Source organism: Paramormyrops kingsleyae, chromosome 7, assembly GCF_048594095.1.
Source record: "Paramormyrops kingsleyae isolate MSU_618 chromosome 7, PKINGS_0.4, whole genome shotgun sequence".
Classification (NCBI taxonomy): domain Eukaryota; kingdom Metazoa; phylum Chordata; class Actinopteri; order Osteoglossiformes; family Mormyridae; genus Paramormyrops; species Paramormyrops kingsleyae.
The window spans coordinates 15,128,352-15,143,491 of record NC_132803.1 but is presented as its reverse complement, the minus strand read 5'-3'; the positions used below and the strand labels follow the sequence as shown (position 1 = coordinate 15,143,491).

At 45.0% G+C, this 15,140-nt stretch overlaps 1 protein-coding gene and 1 long non-coding RNA gene across 2 annotated transcripts; one reads left to right on the top strand and one right to left on the bottom strand.

Moving 5' to 3' along the window:
• The first annotated feature begins 3,129 nt into the window (after nucleotides 1–3,129).
• Nucleotides 3,130–13,267, top strand: LOC111849831 (uncharacterized). The gene is made up of 5 exons (XR_011992370.1): nucleotides 3,130–4,698; nucleotides 4,964–5,170; nucleotides 5,316–5,375; nucleotides 6,328–6,375; nucleotides 12,977–13,267. It is a non-coding gene; the product is annotated as an uncharacterized lncRNA (long non-coding RNA).
• LOC111849886 (indoleamine 2,3-dioxygenase 2-like) lies at nucleotides 6,567–12,532 on the bottom strand. Its single transcript, XM_072714391.1, has 10 exons — nucleotides 12,343–12,532; nucleotides 11,582–11,677; nucleotides 11,353–11,472; nucleotides 10,662–10,780; nucleotides 10,291–10,305; nucleotides 9,959–10,058; nucleotides 9,711–9,828; nucleotides 9,128–9,179; nucleotides 8,785–8,933; nucleotides 6,567–8,575 (listed from the first exon to the last, which is right to left on the bottom strand). Exons 1-10 carry the CDS (start codon nucleotides 12,412–12,414, stop codon nucleotides 8,241–8,243), a joined length of 1,176 nt encoding a protein of 391 aa, XP_072570492.1. The 5' UTR covers nucleotides 12,415–12,532; the 3' UTR covers nucleotides 6,567–8,240.
• Nucleotides 13,268–15,140: the final 1,873 nt, after the last annotated feature.

Genomic DNA, 15,140 nt, shown 5'->3' with positions numbered 1-15,140 from the left:
TTACAGTTATGGTATATTTTGCTAATATTCATTTTGATGTATTTTTCCCATCTCTGGTTGTATAGTATCACACACAGCAGACTGTGGGTCAGAAAAGTGGTTCAGAATTTTATTAAACATAGCTGACACCTGGCAACCACAGAGAGCACTCCTCCACGGTGTCTTGTCTGCATATGAGTAAGATGTTGTTATACTATCATGGGATGAGGAAGTTCCTGTATGGTGTTAGCAAGGCATAGGTGCTGCATTGCAGCAATATCGCAATAGCTAACGGAAATGCAACACGCATGATGCATTTTCATGCATGCATGCATACACATATCTACTTATGAGCTGTGCTCTCAGGTAAGCAAAGTAATGAAATCTGCTCAAGAGCCTCCAAGTGCTCGTCTAGTGCCTTTCAACTGCTGCCCTGTGCACAACTTACCCGAAACGTTTATTAATAGCAGTGCTTTTTGTGCGACACTGCTTTCCTGTGTATGTCTATGTGAAAGACACTCACTCATAAGTGAAATGGCTCACTTCTGTGGGACCAGGCCTGCTTATTTACATACTAATGGTGTTGGCTGAAAGGTGGGGAGCTGGCCTCGCTCATCCTGAATCTCTTGAAACTTTCCATTGTTATAGATTAAGTTATTTCTAAACAGGTCTGCTTGAAATTCAGTTTCTGGCCTCTCCGTTTGATCCCACAATCTTCAGTTGCCAAAAGCCACCAAATGTATGGTTGTTTAATGACTCAAACCTACCTCTTTTTCAGAAGCATTTAAACAAATCAGCAACAGTGTCAATGCAAGGTCAGGTCTGGCTTGCTGTTCTGTCTGCGCCTCGACCTTTAGAATCATGCTTGTCCACGTTGCCATGGAGAAGCTGCATGAGGGGACAGCTGAAACACCCACTGAGATCTGCTTGGCAGAGCACCTGCCTGATTGGCTGGTCTTCTGGGGGGGAGCATGTCCATAACATTGCACTCATCAGGCATCAAACCCACAGCATCACAGCATGGCAAGAGCTGGCCATTGAACCCATATCGTCACAACAAGCACTACTTTACACTGCAAGAGGATCAGTCATGCAAACTAAAGTGCTTCCTCAGCTGAGGGAACCACACAAACCCCTCAACACGACTGGGGGGGGGGGGGGAGCTGGACTGATATCTGCGTGACAGATGGGACACAAACACATTACGCCTCAGTGTGACAGGCAAAGCAGGAGATCAGATGCACATGAAGCAAGATCAGGGAAGGCGCAGAAGCAAGTGTCAGGCAGAGAAAGCAGGACAGGTGCAGCTGAGGGTCACAGACTGCATACTGCTAATGGGTCAGGCTGCAGGGCTGAATTGCACACACCTACTAGTGCAATGGCAAACTTGATGCCAAGGTGGGTCTCACAGACTGAGGCTTTGGGTGCGCGTGAGACTCAGGTCCCAGATTCATCAGCTTCCTCTGGGTCTTTGTGTGTGTTTGTGTGTCCATGAACCCAGAGAGAGTGAGCAGCCCCTTGTGTCATGCTTTTGGCTGTGTGGTTCCTGATTTAGGCCCAAACTGCCATAACCCAGATCAGTGTTTAATTTGATCTTACTAGAGGGGGGGGTGGCATGGATGTAGCCACATCTGAGTTGTGAACAGCCGTTTTTTTACTACCCCCTGGATTGGCCCCACCATCTTATTCTTGCCATGTCATTTTAGTAAAGATGGGTCTTTAAGCAGAGGGGGGGGGGTCTCTGTGATACTCAGCTAGAGGACACATGTTGTACTGATGCTCCAGTGACTTTTCTAGGCTGTGAAAAATGTCCTGCCCTGTTTAAATCACCACACAAGCAGTTGATGACACAACCCAAGGAGGACGCATCTGCGTTACATTAAAATAGCCACTTGCCTTCCTCTTCATCATCCTCACTCTTTCTCTACCCCTATTCCTTTCTATGGGCCATTTTTAGCCGCTCCAAATGGGATAAAACACCAGCGTATGGGTGGACTGTGCTCACCCCTTTTAAAACCAGTGCTTTTTATCGTAATTCACACGCCACTGACTGTCACATTACCTAACCGTGAAGATCCTGTTCGTTAACTTAGAGCATCACTCGCATTGACGCTAAACTCCCAGACTAATTCTTGTTGCCAGTTTACCCATGGGGGATAGGTAACCACTAAATTACATATAAAATACATGTCATATCTTATGGCAGTGAATGTAAACAGAATGTAATTTCAAATAACTTTTAAACAACACATTTCACTTCACAGCAGTGGCATGTGACAGAGACAGTCTGTATCCATGGCTGCAGATCACGGAGACACAGGAGCCAATGCTGAGTGTGAGTCAGCCCGTTTCTTGGGGACAAATGAACAATTTGATTAGCAATTAGCAAACTTCCACTCGTAGCCATTTCATTTCCATTCTCCTATCTTTTATCTTCTGTTTGTGTGTGTGGTTGTGTACAGGAGGCCTGTTCAACTCGGGCAGGATTAACTGCAGTTGTTGTGCCATGACAATAGCTTCCTGTCTGTGTCTGTATGACTTCCTAACCTGCACCCCACAAGACATAAAGGACCTGCCACCACCGGATGTTTGGGGGTGAACAGAGAATGCCTTACTGACAGTCACTTGGGAGCCTGTCCCAGAAATACTGTAGGTGCATTAGAGTGACTAGCAGTTTATGGGTTCAATTCCCTTTTGGGATACTGCAGTTGAGGCAACTCCTCTGGGTGGGTCAGCTGGTACAGAACTCACATGGCCATTTTACGTCACTTCCATGTCCTGTTAGTCAAACCCAGCTGCCCCAAGTTGTCTCAGGACTGAAGTCACAAAGGAGGACAACTAAACATACCGCAAAATTTTCATGAAATATCCATTAAAGGGGTTTTGTCAATTCCTTTGAGGGATTATGTTGTTCACACCAACTTGTACATTACATTATGCATAGTAATATTACCTATAAGTAGCTTTTTGCTTTCCTTTCTTGCTGTCTACGATTTTGCTGTGTCCCAAAAAATGAAAACCTGGTCTTAGGTAGAGGAAATTTTACGTGGAACAGAGAAGGAACGGACTGCTGTAAAAAAGAGGTTTATGTGACTACGGTGCAGTCATCCACTAAACCTTCACCATGTAATGACAGGTCTATAAATTAGGGCTGGGCGATATGACTGAAAACTGTATCACGATATGAGTGTTTCATATCGGTCGATATCGATAATTATTGACATTTTTTATGACCCATTTAAAATAAAGACCAGGAGAAAAATATATTACATTTAAACATTTTTATTTTAAACATGTCAACAACCATGGAAAATAAAGTGTTTTTAAAATATGTGCAGTGTTTTGTAAACATAAATAAAACTGACGTAGACTGAGATACAGTACATCTGTAATATAAAAAAACAAACCTGATACAGTACAGTAACATTGTTTGAAATATAAAACCTGCAGAAATATGAAAAAGTAACTCTTCAAGTTATTCTTACTCTAATCATACTTGAAGTTGAACTATTCAAGTATATTTTCAGTCCAGGTTTTGTGCTAGGAAAAGACACACATGCAAACACTAACGAGGAAGACGCGATACGTAGGGAGCCGGAACCCGGAAGTGCGCCGTAAACACAGAGAGGAAAGAGAGAAGGGGAAACAAAAGACACGGCAGACTCGAAACGAAACACGGGATACGCGAAAAACCGGACAACATGACACATACAAACCGAAAGGATACAGACCTATAACTTAATATTCAGGAGACGGGGGGCGAGCGGCGTTAGGGAAGGGCGAGGCGACCGTCACAGTGATTCACAAAAAACCGGCAGAACTTCCATAAAGCAGTTGTTTTGCTGTGCTACGACCATTTATGACAGCTGCGTTTCCGGTGTTCCGGGCAATTCAGTTTCCCTATGTTTCCCCTGTCGCGCGCTGATTTGTACACGGTTTCGCTGTTGTTTTCATGTCTTTTTACGAAGCTCTTGAGGTAAACAAGCCACATATTTTAAAACATCACATGTTTTTTGTTTTTACTGATAATAAATGAAAGTATTTAATTCGCTGGATAGAGATATTTCTTGATGAAAACGGTATAGTATTTCTTATAAGACTATATTATGCGTGACGAACTACTGTATTCGCATGTAATACTGTACCTGAGTGATTTTCAGACATCCCACATACATATTTGCCTAAATATTAGGAGAAACATTATTTCCTGACATCCAGGATATTTGGTTCCCCCCTGTTAAAACAGGTATACAGCAACTCTGGGCCTCGGTACTAATAACAATACAGTATTCACATGTAATAATGTACTTGAGTGATTTTCAGACATTTCACATACCTCTTTGATTTAATATTAGGGGAAACATTATTTCCCGATAGACAGGGGAAACATAGGGAAACCGAATTGCCCGGAACACCTGTTCGGATCCAAACTAGCTTCGCAACCTCTGTTTTCTTCCGACGAAGAATAAAAAATATCGAACGTTTTATCGAACACATTTTTTATTGATATCGATCACGTGTCTATCGCGATACATATCGTAATCGTTTTATCGCCCAGCCCTACTATAAATTCCCCGTGCTTTATTCCTTGTTCCTAAATACCTACCCTTAGATCGACTGGCATCTTGAAATGGTGAAACACTGCCTCCATGTGTTCACATTACAGAACAGCATGCACCTGTAGCTTGGTATCTACAGACTTTCATCTGTCACTGAAGGGTGAGGAGAAAGAACATTTAAAGAAATATGTAGCTAAAGGGATGGACATGTCTGCAGACTGGGTAGAAAAGCTGAGTGTTCCTGGGTGATTTATTAATGGATGGTATATGTAAAGGAACCTTTGTTTGCCTGAGCTGCGGACAGTGAGCCAGTGCTCTCCACTGCGGGTTTAACTCCCAGCCAGTGCTGCGCAGACTGCTGGAAGAGCACGAGTGTCAGGATAAGACCCTGCCCTATCCTATTCTGTCTGTCATTCTGACTGCAGATCCACTGTAAGGCACATCCACTGACAGACTGGAAGTCCACTGGGAGACCGAAAATGACGTCACTGTAGATCCAACGAAGTGCACCGAAAAGTCCACTGGTGGGTTCCAAAACAATACTACCCACACAAGTGGTGGCCGCACATATCCACCGTTCAATCGCAATTTCTGTTATGTTGGGCAAGACACTGGCAACGGAAAGTGGAATGGTAAGTACAGTTTGAGGTTAATTGTTTAACTTTTTTGTTTGCTATGTACTGTATAGAAGTGTAATGGTTTTTGTTCACTATGTTTGGCTGCTACAAAACACAATTCATGCTTTTGGTTAATAGTTTATTTTACTATCATGTGCAGATTGCTCTGGTCGATTGAATAGTGTTGTCATGACACTCCCACAGACATGCATTATATACAGTAAGTGTAAGTTAACCTGACTCAAATTGCCAACTGTTTTGCTGAATTTCATTCAATCAATCTCCCTCATTCAAAAGACCATAAAAGCAAAGTGTGAGCAAGCTTGGGGTCACAGTGCTGAGTCAGCCAGCATGCAGTGCCCCCAGAGCCCTGCTCAGGCGTCCAGTGCTGGGTCAGCCAGCATGCAGTGCTCCCAGAGCCCTGCTCAGGCGTCCAGTGCTGGGTCAGCCAGCATGCAGTGCCCCCAGAGCCCTGCTCAGGCGTCCAGTGCTGGGTCAGCCAGCATGCAGTGCCGCCAGAGCCCTGCTCAGGCGTCCAGTGCTGGGTCAGCCAACATGCAGTGCCCCCAGAGCCCTGTTCAGGCATCTGATGGTGGCATCAGGGATTCAAAACAGCAACCTACCAATCACAGGCCCCAAGGTCTAACCTACTGAGTCGCACGCGGCCGCACAATAGAATATAATGATACTCAGAATAAAAAAAAAAATACATTTGTAAAAGTATTGATTCCCTTTCAAATAATACTGTTAATAATAATATTGCAGTAATTATTAACAGTACTATTTGAAAGGGAATCAAAACTTTTACAAAAGTTTACTTTTAGCCGAACAGTGATTTGTTACCACGAAACACGAAACATATGCATGTGGACTGTATTATATAATGAAATCAGTAAAATCTGCTGTGATGTGTTTAAACATCACAGAAAATCATCATCAAATGGTAACAGGTGAATATGTCCCAATATTGTAATCAGAAAATGCAAAATCTAAGTTTAGGTACCTTGCGAGTGAAGAAAAAATGCAAATTATGGAAAGTGTAAGATATATAAGTGATTTGATTTAGTATTCGATCGTTGACGCCAGCATTTGGATTGAGTGGGCTGTTACATTTGGTGCAAATACTGTTCTGCATATCAGGGAATCTGTGCACTGACTGGTGTGTTTTATAGGTCAAGTTCCCCAACGGAAATGCCGGCGGCCCAATCCAAGTCCAACGCGTAAGTATCCCAAGCATCTGTCTCCAATGAGATGGCAGAATATTTCTCAGTGTGCAATACTGACATCAAAGTGTTATATCTGTCTGTCACTAACAGCCATCAGTTGATTTGTGTCTTGTATTTTTGCATTTTATTTTGTATGATTTTACTGTCATTCATCTTAAAAAAAACTGGATAAGTTATAAGGTAACTCATTTCTTTTCACAATTTTATTGGTTACTCTATCACATACTAAAGGCATGCAGGTATACAGTAGATAATTGCTTTTAACTGAATCACTTTTCAGAAGAAATGAAGCATTGTTTCAATGAGCTGTAAGGGTACCAACAAATTTGTCCACATCTGTAGATATAAATGAAAAATATATGTATAGTTTACCCATGCATCATCCCTCTCTGCATACTCCACATTCCTTCTTATCTGATCCCACAGTTGGTCAGTCGGGCCGTTTCTATGTTCTTTACTTTTTATATCAAATGAATTAATCAATATATTTATTGTTAAACATGGATAGCAGATTATTGTAATAAGCCAACCACAGATTGTCATTTACAAATGTTTAATTGAGACTGTGATTATAGTGAACTAACGGCCACGCCTAACTCTATCTCGGGTTACAATGTGCTGTCAGGATGGGGAATTTGGAATGTAACTTATGTAAAACTAATCTAAAAGTGTCAACATGCGGTGATGTGCAACAATAACCACCCATACTAAGTACTGATATGGGTCATCAACATGCACGGTGTGAATTAGAGTGTGAATTAATTAATGTAGATTGTATGAGGTGTGAACCTCTAGGTTGGTATGACGATGCTCCTAAATTGAAATCTGGTCAGGTATTGTCATAAAATGGTACGTATCCAAAAAATGTCTCCCTCATCGAGACATCACTCACCGCAGTCGGAGCATACACTGAGACAACAGACAGGACACCCAAGGAGTGCCTTAGCCTGAATCTCATAATACGCTCAAAGCTAATTTTCTCGATCTCTAAATTTACAAGCAATTATTTAAAGAGACAACATACATTTACCATATGAGAAAGAGAAGTGCTTCCCCCGCTTAATCAACTTGAAACACATAAAACTTATTCTCCTTCATGTACCTAACTTTCTCAAAGGCAACCTGGAAAACAAAGTGACCATCTTTAGTGATATCATCTATGATGAAGGCCTCAGTAGGTCTGGTCAAACTGGGACAAAGGAATACATTCCCAAAGCTAAGAGTAGAAGGGAAAAGGAAATCCTTCAGCTGGTGATGGAACGAAGAGCATTATGCAATGCCAGGCTACGGCCAGTGTTTCTGAACAGTGGCATAAGAACATAAGAACATAAGAAATACCTGCTGTGTACTACGCATTTCATATTTACCTAGCCTAAGATGAATAAGACCTCCAAATTCTTATTGGAACCATGGCTTCTTATTTAAATCAATGTCTTCATTTGCTCACCATACTCTGCTGCTCATTTTACTGTTACAAACGAAAAATCACATTAAGCCTGGGTAATCTCACCATTTTCATTACAGGGATATTTGTGAGATTCATATATGAAATAAATATAAGTGCTACTGCCAAAACATTTTGTTCATACATTATTTTGTATTTCCAAAATGTCTTTATTACAAACTGCATGAATTGCTAGATTGTGTGGGGCATTTTGTCACAAAGTGCTGTTCCGGTGAACACAGTGTCACATTTTGAGCAAGGTTTGTTCACTTCTGAGAACTATTTGTGGATTTTGCTCATAGTTTTGAGAAAATGAGGCAAAGAAATGCATAGAATCTATTGAAAACTTCTAAACTTGAAATAGATAGGATAACTGTTAGCTGTATGACTTTGGTTGGGCAGAGTGTAGGGCGCTTCATTTAGGGCTGATGAGGACATTCTTGGTCGAGTCCCGGACGCTCTTCAGGAAATGGAAGGCATCTGTGCCACCTGTGCCCTTTTCCTCCCTGGGGGTGGGGTCGCCCCTGTGTGCACTCTTACTGGGTGCAGACACATAGCTGGTTACAGCCTGCAGGTGGTAGCATCGCAGGTCCACCAGGGCCTTAACACACTTGTCGTAGGTGTCGATGAGATCCTGCTCGCCAGAAGACTGCACGTATGAGCGCAAGGGGGTCCGATGCTGGAGGACCTCGATCAGCTGCCGGTGGGCTGGGGGCATGTATCTGCGGATATCCTTCAGGTAGCTGTCAGCTGAGAAGAAGCCAGAACAGTAGGACAGGAACGTTAGAGATGTGGCTGAGATACATTTAGGTTGTAACGTGTATTTTAAATATAATATTGAAAATAGTATATTAAATGTACTGGATCTTATAAAAGTCAGCCCTTTTGTCTAGATATTTTATATCTGCCATCACTTTGCTAAAATAAGAGGAGGGGCTTCCGTAACTCAGCAGGCTCACCTGAGGTTTCCATTTGTTTGACACCCAAAAGAGCATCAAAACATTGGATGCTGGAGCTCTGTGCAGCGCTGCCCCCCCTCAGCTGCAAAGGCTCTGTAAAGACCCCCTCATAGCATAGCCCCTCAGGCAGGGTGGGGTTGTCCATCCACCTGTGGCCACAAAGCGACAGAATCAGGATTATAGCTCTCGAGACACTCGAGGAACCCTCTACCAAACACTGAATGCGCCTGAAAGTGCTCAGAATCTGAGGTGTCTTCAGCCCTTCCCATTCCCCTTTCTGACATCACAAAGAATTTCTTTGTACTGCATTTCTTACGGGAAATGGTGAATGTAAGAAGCTTACCCAGTAAAGAAGATCCGCAGTGTGCCATAAAATACATCGGGCTCCACGTGTTCTAAGAAAGAAATAAACAGGGCAACTAAAATTCCAGCAGACACTTTTTTTTGAAAAGGAAACATTTCAAAGCAAAGACAAGTAAAATAGAAAGTGGAGAAATGTTCAGACTATTCATGAACAATGACAGCCTTCTGTGGCTGGGCTTACTGCGCTTTGGGGTGTCTAATTACTTCTTTGAGCAGGACTGTAACTAACAGCATGATAGATGATGATGACACCTAGTCATCTGAAAATTTTACTGTTTCGGCTCTAACATCTGATGCCTTTCTTGAGGCATCAAATATTAGGTTGAAGCAGGCTTATGTAGATTTATTTTATGGTGTATCTAAATTGCTTGTGGTGTTTGACTGAATGTGTGCATGTAGGTACCCTGTGATGAACTGGCATCCTGTATAGGATATAGCCCCACCTTGTGCTGCCTGAGACAGACAGGGTCTCCCACAGCCTTATCCAGGATTTGTGGTTGAAAGACCACGCAAGCTGATTAGAATGAAGACATTTTCCATCTGAGGGGTGATTTGAGACTTACTGCGCATGAGTCCAAACACCTCCTTCATCTTCAGCAGGGATTTGTTCACCATCAGTAGACCTTCATGCACACCATGATTGTCCTGTGTCAGCATGGAGTTCATCGCCATGGCAATTCCCTGAAGGAATGCGAATGTCCATGCCATAGGCTTCAGCTGTCCCAGCGGACCATGGTGACATCTCAGGCAATTACACAGACATACACCTGCTGTACGGTGATGCAGGCATTCCCAGGGGGACAGATCCTACCTCCATCCCTGTGCATGCAGCCTGTTCCACCAGCAGGGAGACCAGGAAGAAGCCCCTGCATGATTCTTCCCCAGGAAACTTGAATATTGTGTCCATGTTCCTTTTGGCCCATAGAAACACAAATAGTTAAACTCAAATCCTTTTCTCATATCCATGGTACATACTAAGAAATGATTCTATTACTGCACATACTAAGACATCAATCTTTTAAACTAAATGGCTTTATCAAGTTCACATAGCTTTTAATTCATGTCCTCATTCCATTTATACTGAAGGATTTTTGTTCACACAGACACACACGTGTTCAAAATAGTTAATTTTTTAAAACATACCCAATTTCGAATGGACTGGTGAGCGGCAGAAGTCAAAGGGTTTCATGACATGAGGAGCAGAGATGGAACATTAGTAACCGAAAACTTTCTGGGATTCTGATTTTTGCATTCTGAGCGCAGGCATGTAACACAACGTAGCAAAAAATAATACAGCAACAAATAACAATAGCATTTAAGAATATGGTAATCCTTACATTCCTTTCATCTCTAGTAAAACATTCACGATGGCACTAATGACAAACATAATGGCTCTGAAGTATGATGAGATTATGAAGGGGGTTGGGGAAGGAAACAGGGACTGAGATAGAGGAAGGGTGAGATATGGGGCGGGGGGGGGGGGGGGGGGGGGGGAATGGAATGAACAGACAGACCCTGCAGGATCCCTCAGCTTCCAGTTAGCCAGCACACAGTCTGCATAGAGCAGGATGGGCGGCATGTCCAAGGCCTCCGACACTCTGCAGTACGGCTCAGCCAGCTGCCTGGGGAGCGTCTGCAGGCAGCAAACAGCACCAGCAACCGTAAGCCGTCTCTTTCACTTTCATTTTTACTGTTGTTTAAAAGAGTCACATAGATAAGGGTATAACAGAAGAAGGTCTATTCTTCTCTTTCAAAGGATCAAAAGATTTGTCGTGATGTGAACTTAGTGCAACACAATACTTTACCTGCATGCTGATTAAAGAACACAGCAATAAATAAATGCAAAACACATATATAAAGGAGTTGATGATGAGTAACAGTAAAGAACAAAGAAAATAAATCACAGTAGACAAACCCTTAGCACATACATGCAGTATAGAACCCATAGATATAGAACCGGAAATAAAGGGCCAGAGTATTAATTATAGCAGGATCTGGCGTGCAGGTAGCTTTTGCTGAGGAGTCTGATTGCCTGTAGGTTGTGGAATCTTGTGGTCCATCTCCTTAAGGTTATATACTCTAAGCGATTTCGTAACACTTCCTCCTACCATCTCTCCTCCGAAGTCCTCCACCTGCTACCATCCCCACTCTGAACTCCTCCTACTCTTATTTTCTTCCTTTCTTCTTGCCCCCCACCATACCCACCTTGACTGGCTGGTGCTCTCCTTCCTGCCACACATAGCCCATGGTGATGAAGCCCAGTGCCAGGTGTGCCAGCCTCTGTTCTCTGTGCCCTTCGAGATGCGTGATGCTCAACAGCGGCATCTGGTGGCCGGAGGACAGACACAGGCTGCAGTAGGTCTACATTACCTCAGCATCCTCAGCATTTATGCCATGCCACGGTCCGTAACTACAATGCCTCCTGGTGCATTACCTTATGGACCCTGTCCCAGAGCTGATGAGTTTGGATCAGGTGGGGGAGGTCCATGGCGATGCTCATCCATGGCTGGTAGTACTCTGGGAGATCGGTCTGAAAAGGACACACGTGAAGTGACCCATCATCTGCGCTAAAGTTTGCTGTGACATCACCTCCACTCAAGAGGACATGCAGCTGTCACTTTACAGTCAATTTACTGCAGCTGTACATAGAAAACGACAAATCCCTTCCTGCAAAGTACTCGATATACGTTATAATATAATATAATATAATATAATATAACAATAATAAAGGGATAATGCAAGACTTAAACGTGGATTATATGTTTATAAACAAATGGCTGCGGAGGCAAAGAACCACTAATACCATAGTTACTACACATTTCACTGACATGTTTGTACTTTTTCATGTTTTGTTTTAATATTTATGAGCCAAAATCACAGTCCTGCACTGATGACACCTTTTGCTTCAACGTGACCTAAGCCACCGCAATTATTGGAAAACAGCTGGCCAGTGGTTCACTGATGCGGAAATAGTGACTGATACCGATATTTTTATCTAATATTGCAATACCGATAACCGGCTAACTTCTCTGGCACTTGCCTGGTGCGGTTATAGAAAGTTAATGCTCACCCTTTGAAATAAATAGACTCAGGAATTCAACAGCATCTTGGTATGATTAATATATAATGTACTGTATTACAATATAATTAATACACACACACACACACACACACACACATTGTGATGTTTCTTACCTTTGGATTATCTAGGACAAAGCCCATGGTGCTGGACACATGGAAAGATTTCAGTTGGATTTCAGGTTCCATGGTAGCGATGACAATGTCCGTATGTCTGAATGCCTGTATACCTGCTGCTGTGTTTTCCTCAGCTTTATATCATTCAGGACCCCAGGCTGCGAGCACCCAATGCCATCACCTGAAGGGTCATATGACTGGCAGGACCTGCCCATTCTGTGATTGGCCAAAACAATTTTATGTATCTGGTTATCTTGCCACGTGATGGTACACCCAAAAAACAAACAGGATGGAAATTTTTGATATTCATCTGCAAGCACACCCAGAAGAGCAAAGTGTTTAGACCAACCTCCACTGCCATGTATCCATGTTGACAACCCAAGGGAATCAATTAAGAAAGAGAAGTGGGAAACCCCCCCACCTTGCTATGAACCACTTTCTGTTTCGTTCTTAGTGTGGCTAGACAAACAAAAAGAGTCTGCAAAGGTTATGGTACGGTTATCTTAGCTAAAATGAATCATACATTCCATTATGATAAAAGTGTCTTTCTATTCTATCATTTGTAAGTGTTTGTAAATGCAGGATATTTAAAAAGTCAGAGCAGTGTTTCTTGGTTTCTTGCAATCTTTTGTAGCAATCCAGCATGCTTCCAGCGCTGTCTTTGATCATCCCACGGTGGAGCGAAGCCTGGGCGACTGTCTCCTAGATCTACATCAGGGGACTCAATCAGTGATGGATCTCGCTGGAATTTTGTAAGCTCCAGAGGGCCACCGCATCCAGAGAGCCACCAGAATCTGCCCACACTCAGCCTGAAACACTGTGAAAACCAGCTAACGTGAAATGAATACTTTGACAAGCTGACAAACAACCATGAGAATAGTTACGCACACAACCAATAAATCACTGGGTAATTTCACCATTTTTATTGCAGGGATATTTGTGAAATTCATATATGAAATAAATATAAGTGCTATAGCTGAAATATTTTGTTCATACATTATTCTGTGTTTTCGAAATGTCTTTATTACAAACTACATAGTATTGGCAGTCATGAGTACTCCTGTCACGCCGATCGTGTGGGCGAACGGGGAAGCAGGGGAGATGAGCCGTGAATAGGGGAACACTGGGTTTAATTCAACGAACAACAGTTAATAAAACAGAATGGCAATACAATGACCGGACTGGGGAAACAAACAGAAACGCGGACTAAATACAATGGACTAATTGACAACGATCAGGAACAGCTGGTAAACACGGGGATGGACAACTCAAACAATAAGCCACAAACCACGGGAAACGCAGACAAACACAAAGACACCAACGACGGAAACATGGGACCCGGGGACACTAAAGGGGACAATGGAGGGACCACACCAGGGGGCACACAGGGAAGAACAGGGGGTGGGCACAAATGGATGAGAAGGACACACAGGAGACACAAAGGAACCGAAAGTGGAACAAAGGCACAGAAGGACGAGGAGAACATGTGGGGGCCACAAAGGGACTAGAGGACACCGAGGGACGAGGGGGAACCACAGGGGGCACAAAGGGACCAATCAAAGACGAAGACACTGAGGGATGAAGGGGAAACATGGAGGGCCCGAAGGGACCAGAGGGGAGCAATGGCACGGCAGGACGAGGAGCAAACATGGAGGGCACAAAGGAACCAGAAGGGAACGACGGTGACAAAGGATGGGGAGTGAACACAGGGGCCAAGGGATCTAAGGGCAGGGGGCAACAGGGAGCAGAGGGGACCTTCGGGGCTTGGGTAGTAGGGCACCCTGGGGCAGCAAGCCTCTGCGGGACTGGAACAAGGGCTGAGGGTAGTGAGGATGCAGGTGATAGGGTTGGTGGAAGTGGCAAGGAGGGAGCTGAGGGGAGAGCCGCGTGACCAGGTGCCCCAGATGAAGACGGGGCCAACCGCCTAGCCGGAGTTTGGGGAAGGAAGAGGAACTCTGGGAGCCTACTCCGGCGTCGATGCCCCCTCCCCTTCCGGGAGACCGAAAGGCGGCAACCTGGCCGCGAAACACCGCGCTGATGTGCCGGTGGCTGGGGTGACCCCCTGAATGGGTCCACAGGGGGAGCTGCCGGGGATGTCAAGGAGATTCCCGAAGGGTCCCACTTAAGCTCCTCCTCTAACTCCACTACGGAGGGAGGAGCAGTAGTCTGGAATTTGGTGACCTCCTCGGGGATTGGGGTTATGGGAACTGGAGGCACGGGCACTGAGGCCGAGGGAGCCGGGACCGGGGGCACTGAGGCCGAGGGAGCCGGGACCGGGGGCACTGAGGCCGAGGGAGCAGGGACTGGGGAGACTGGACCCTTGTGGGTAGGCGCACCGGCCGACGGGACTGGGGAGTCTGGAGCCCACGGGCGTGGCGTGGGCGGAGCCAGGGCCGGGACCTCCGAAGCTGACACCAGAGCAGGAGCCGCGGGCGTGGGGGCCTCGGACGCCAGAGCAGGAGCCGCGGGCATGGGGACCTCGGGCGACAAAGCGGAACCTGCAGGGGGTGCCACGGGTACCACCACCACAGGTACCTCGGGGAACGCTGCAGCCACAGGCAGGATGGGCTGGACTGAAGAGCAGGACAGAGCGGCGGCGCCAGGCAGGGCCGCGGGCAGAGCGGCGGCGCCAGGCAGGGCCGCGGGCAGAGCGGCGGCGCCAGGCAGGGCCGCAGCATCGGCAGGGGGCGCCTCAGCAGGCACCTCGGGCGTGCGGCCAGCAGGGGGCGCCTCAGCAGCAGGAGGCACAGGCACTTCTGGGGGTACCGTAGGAGCAGGAGGTGACACTACTGGGACCA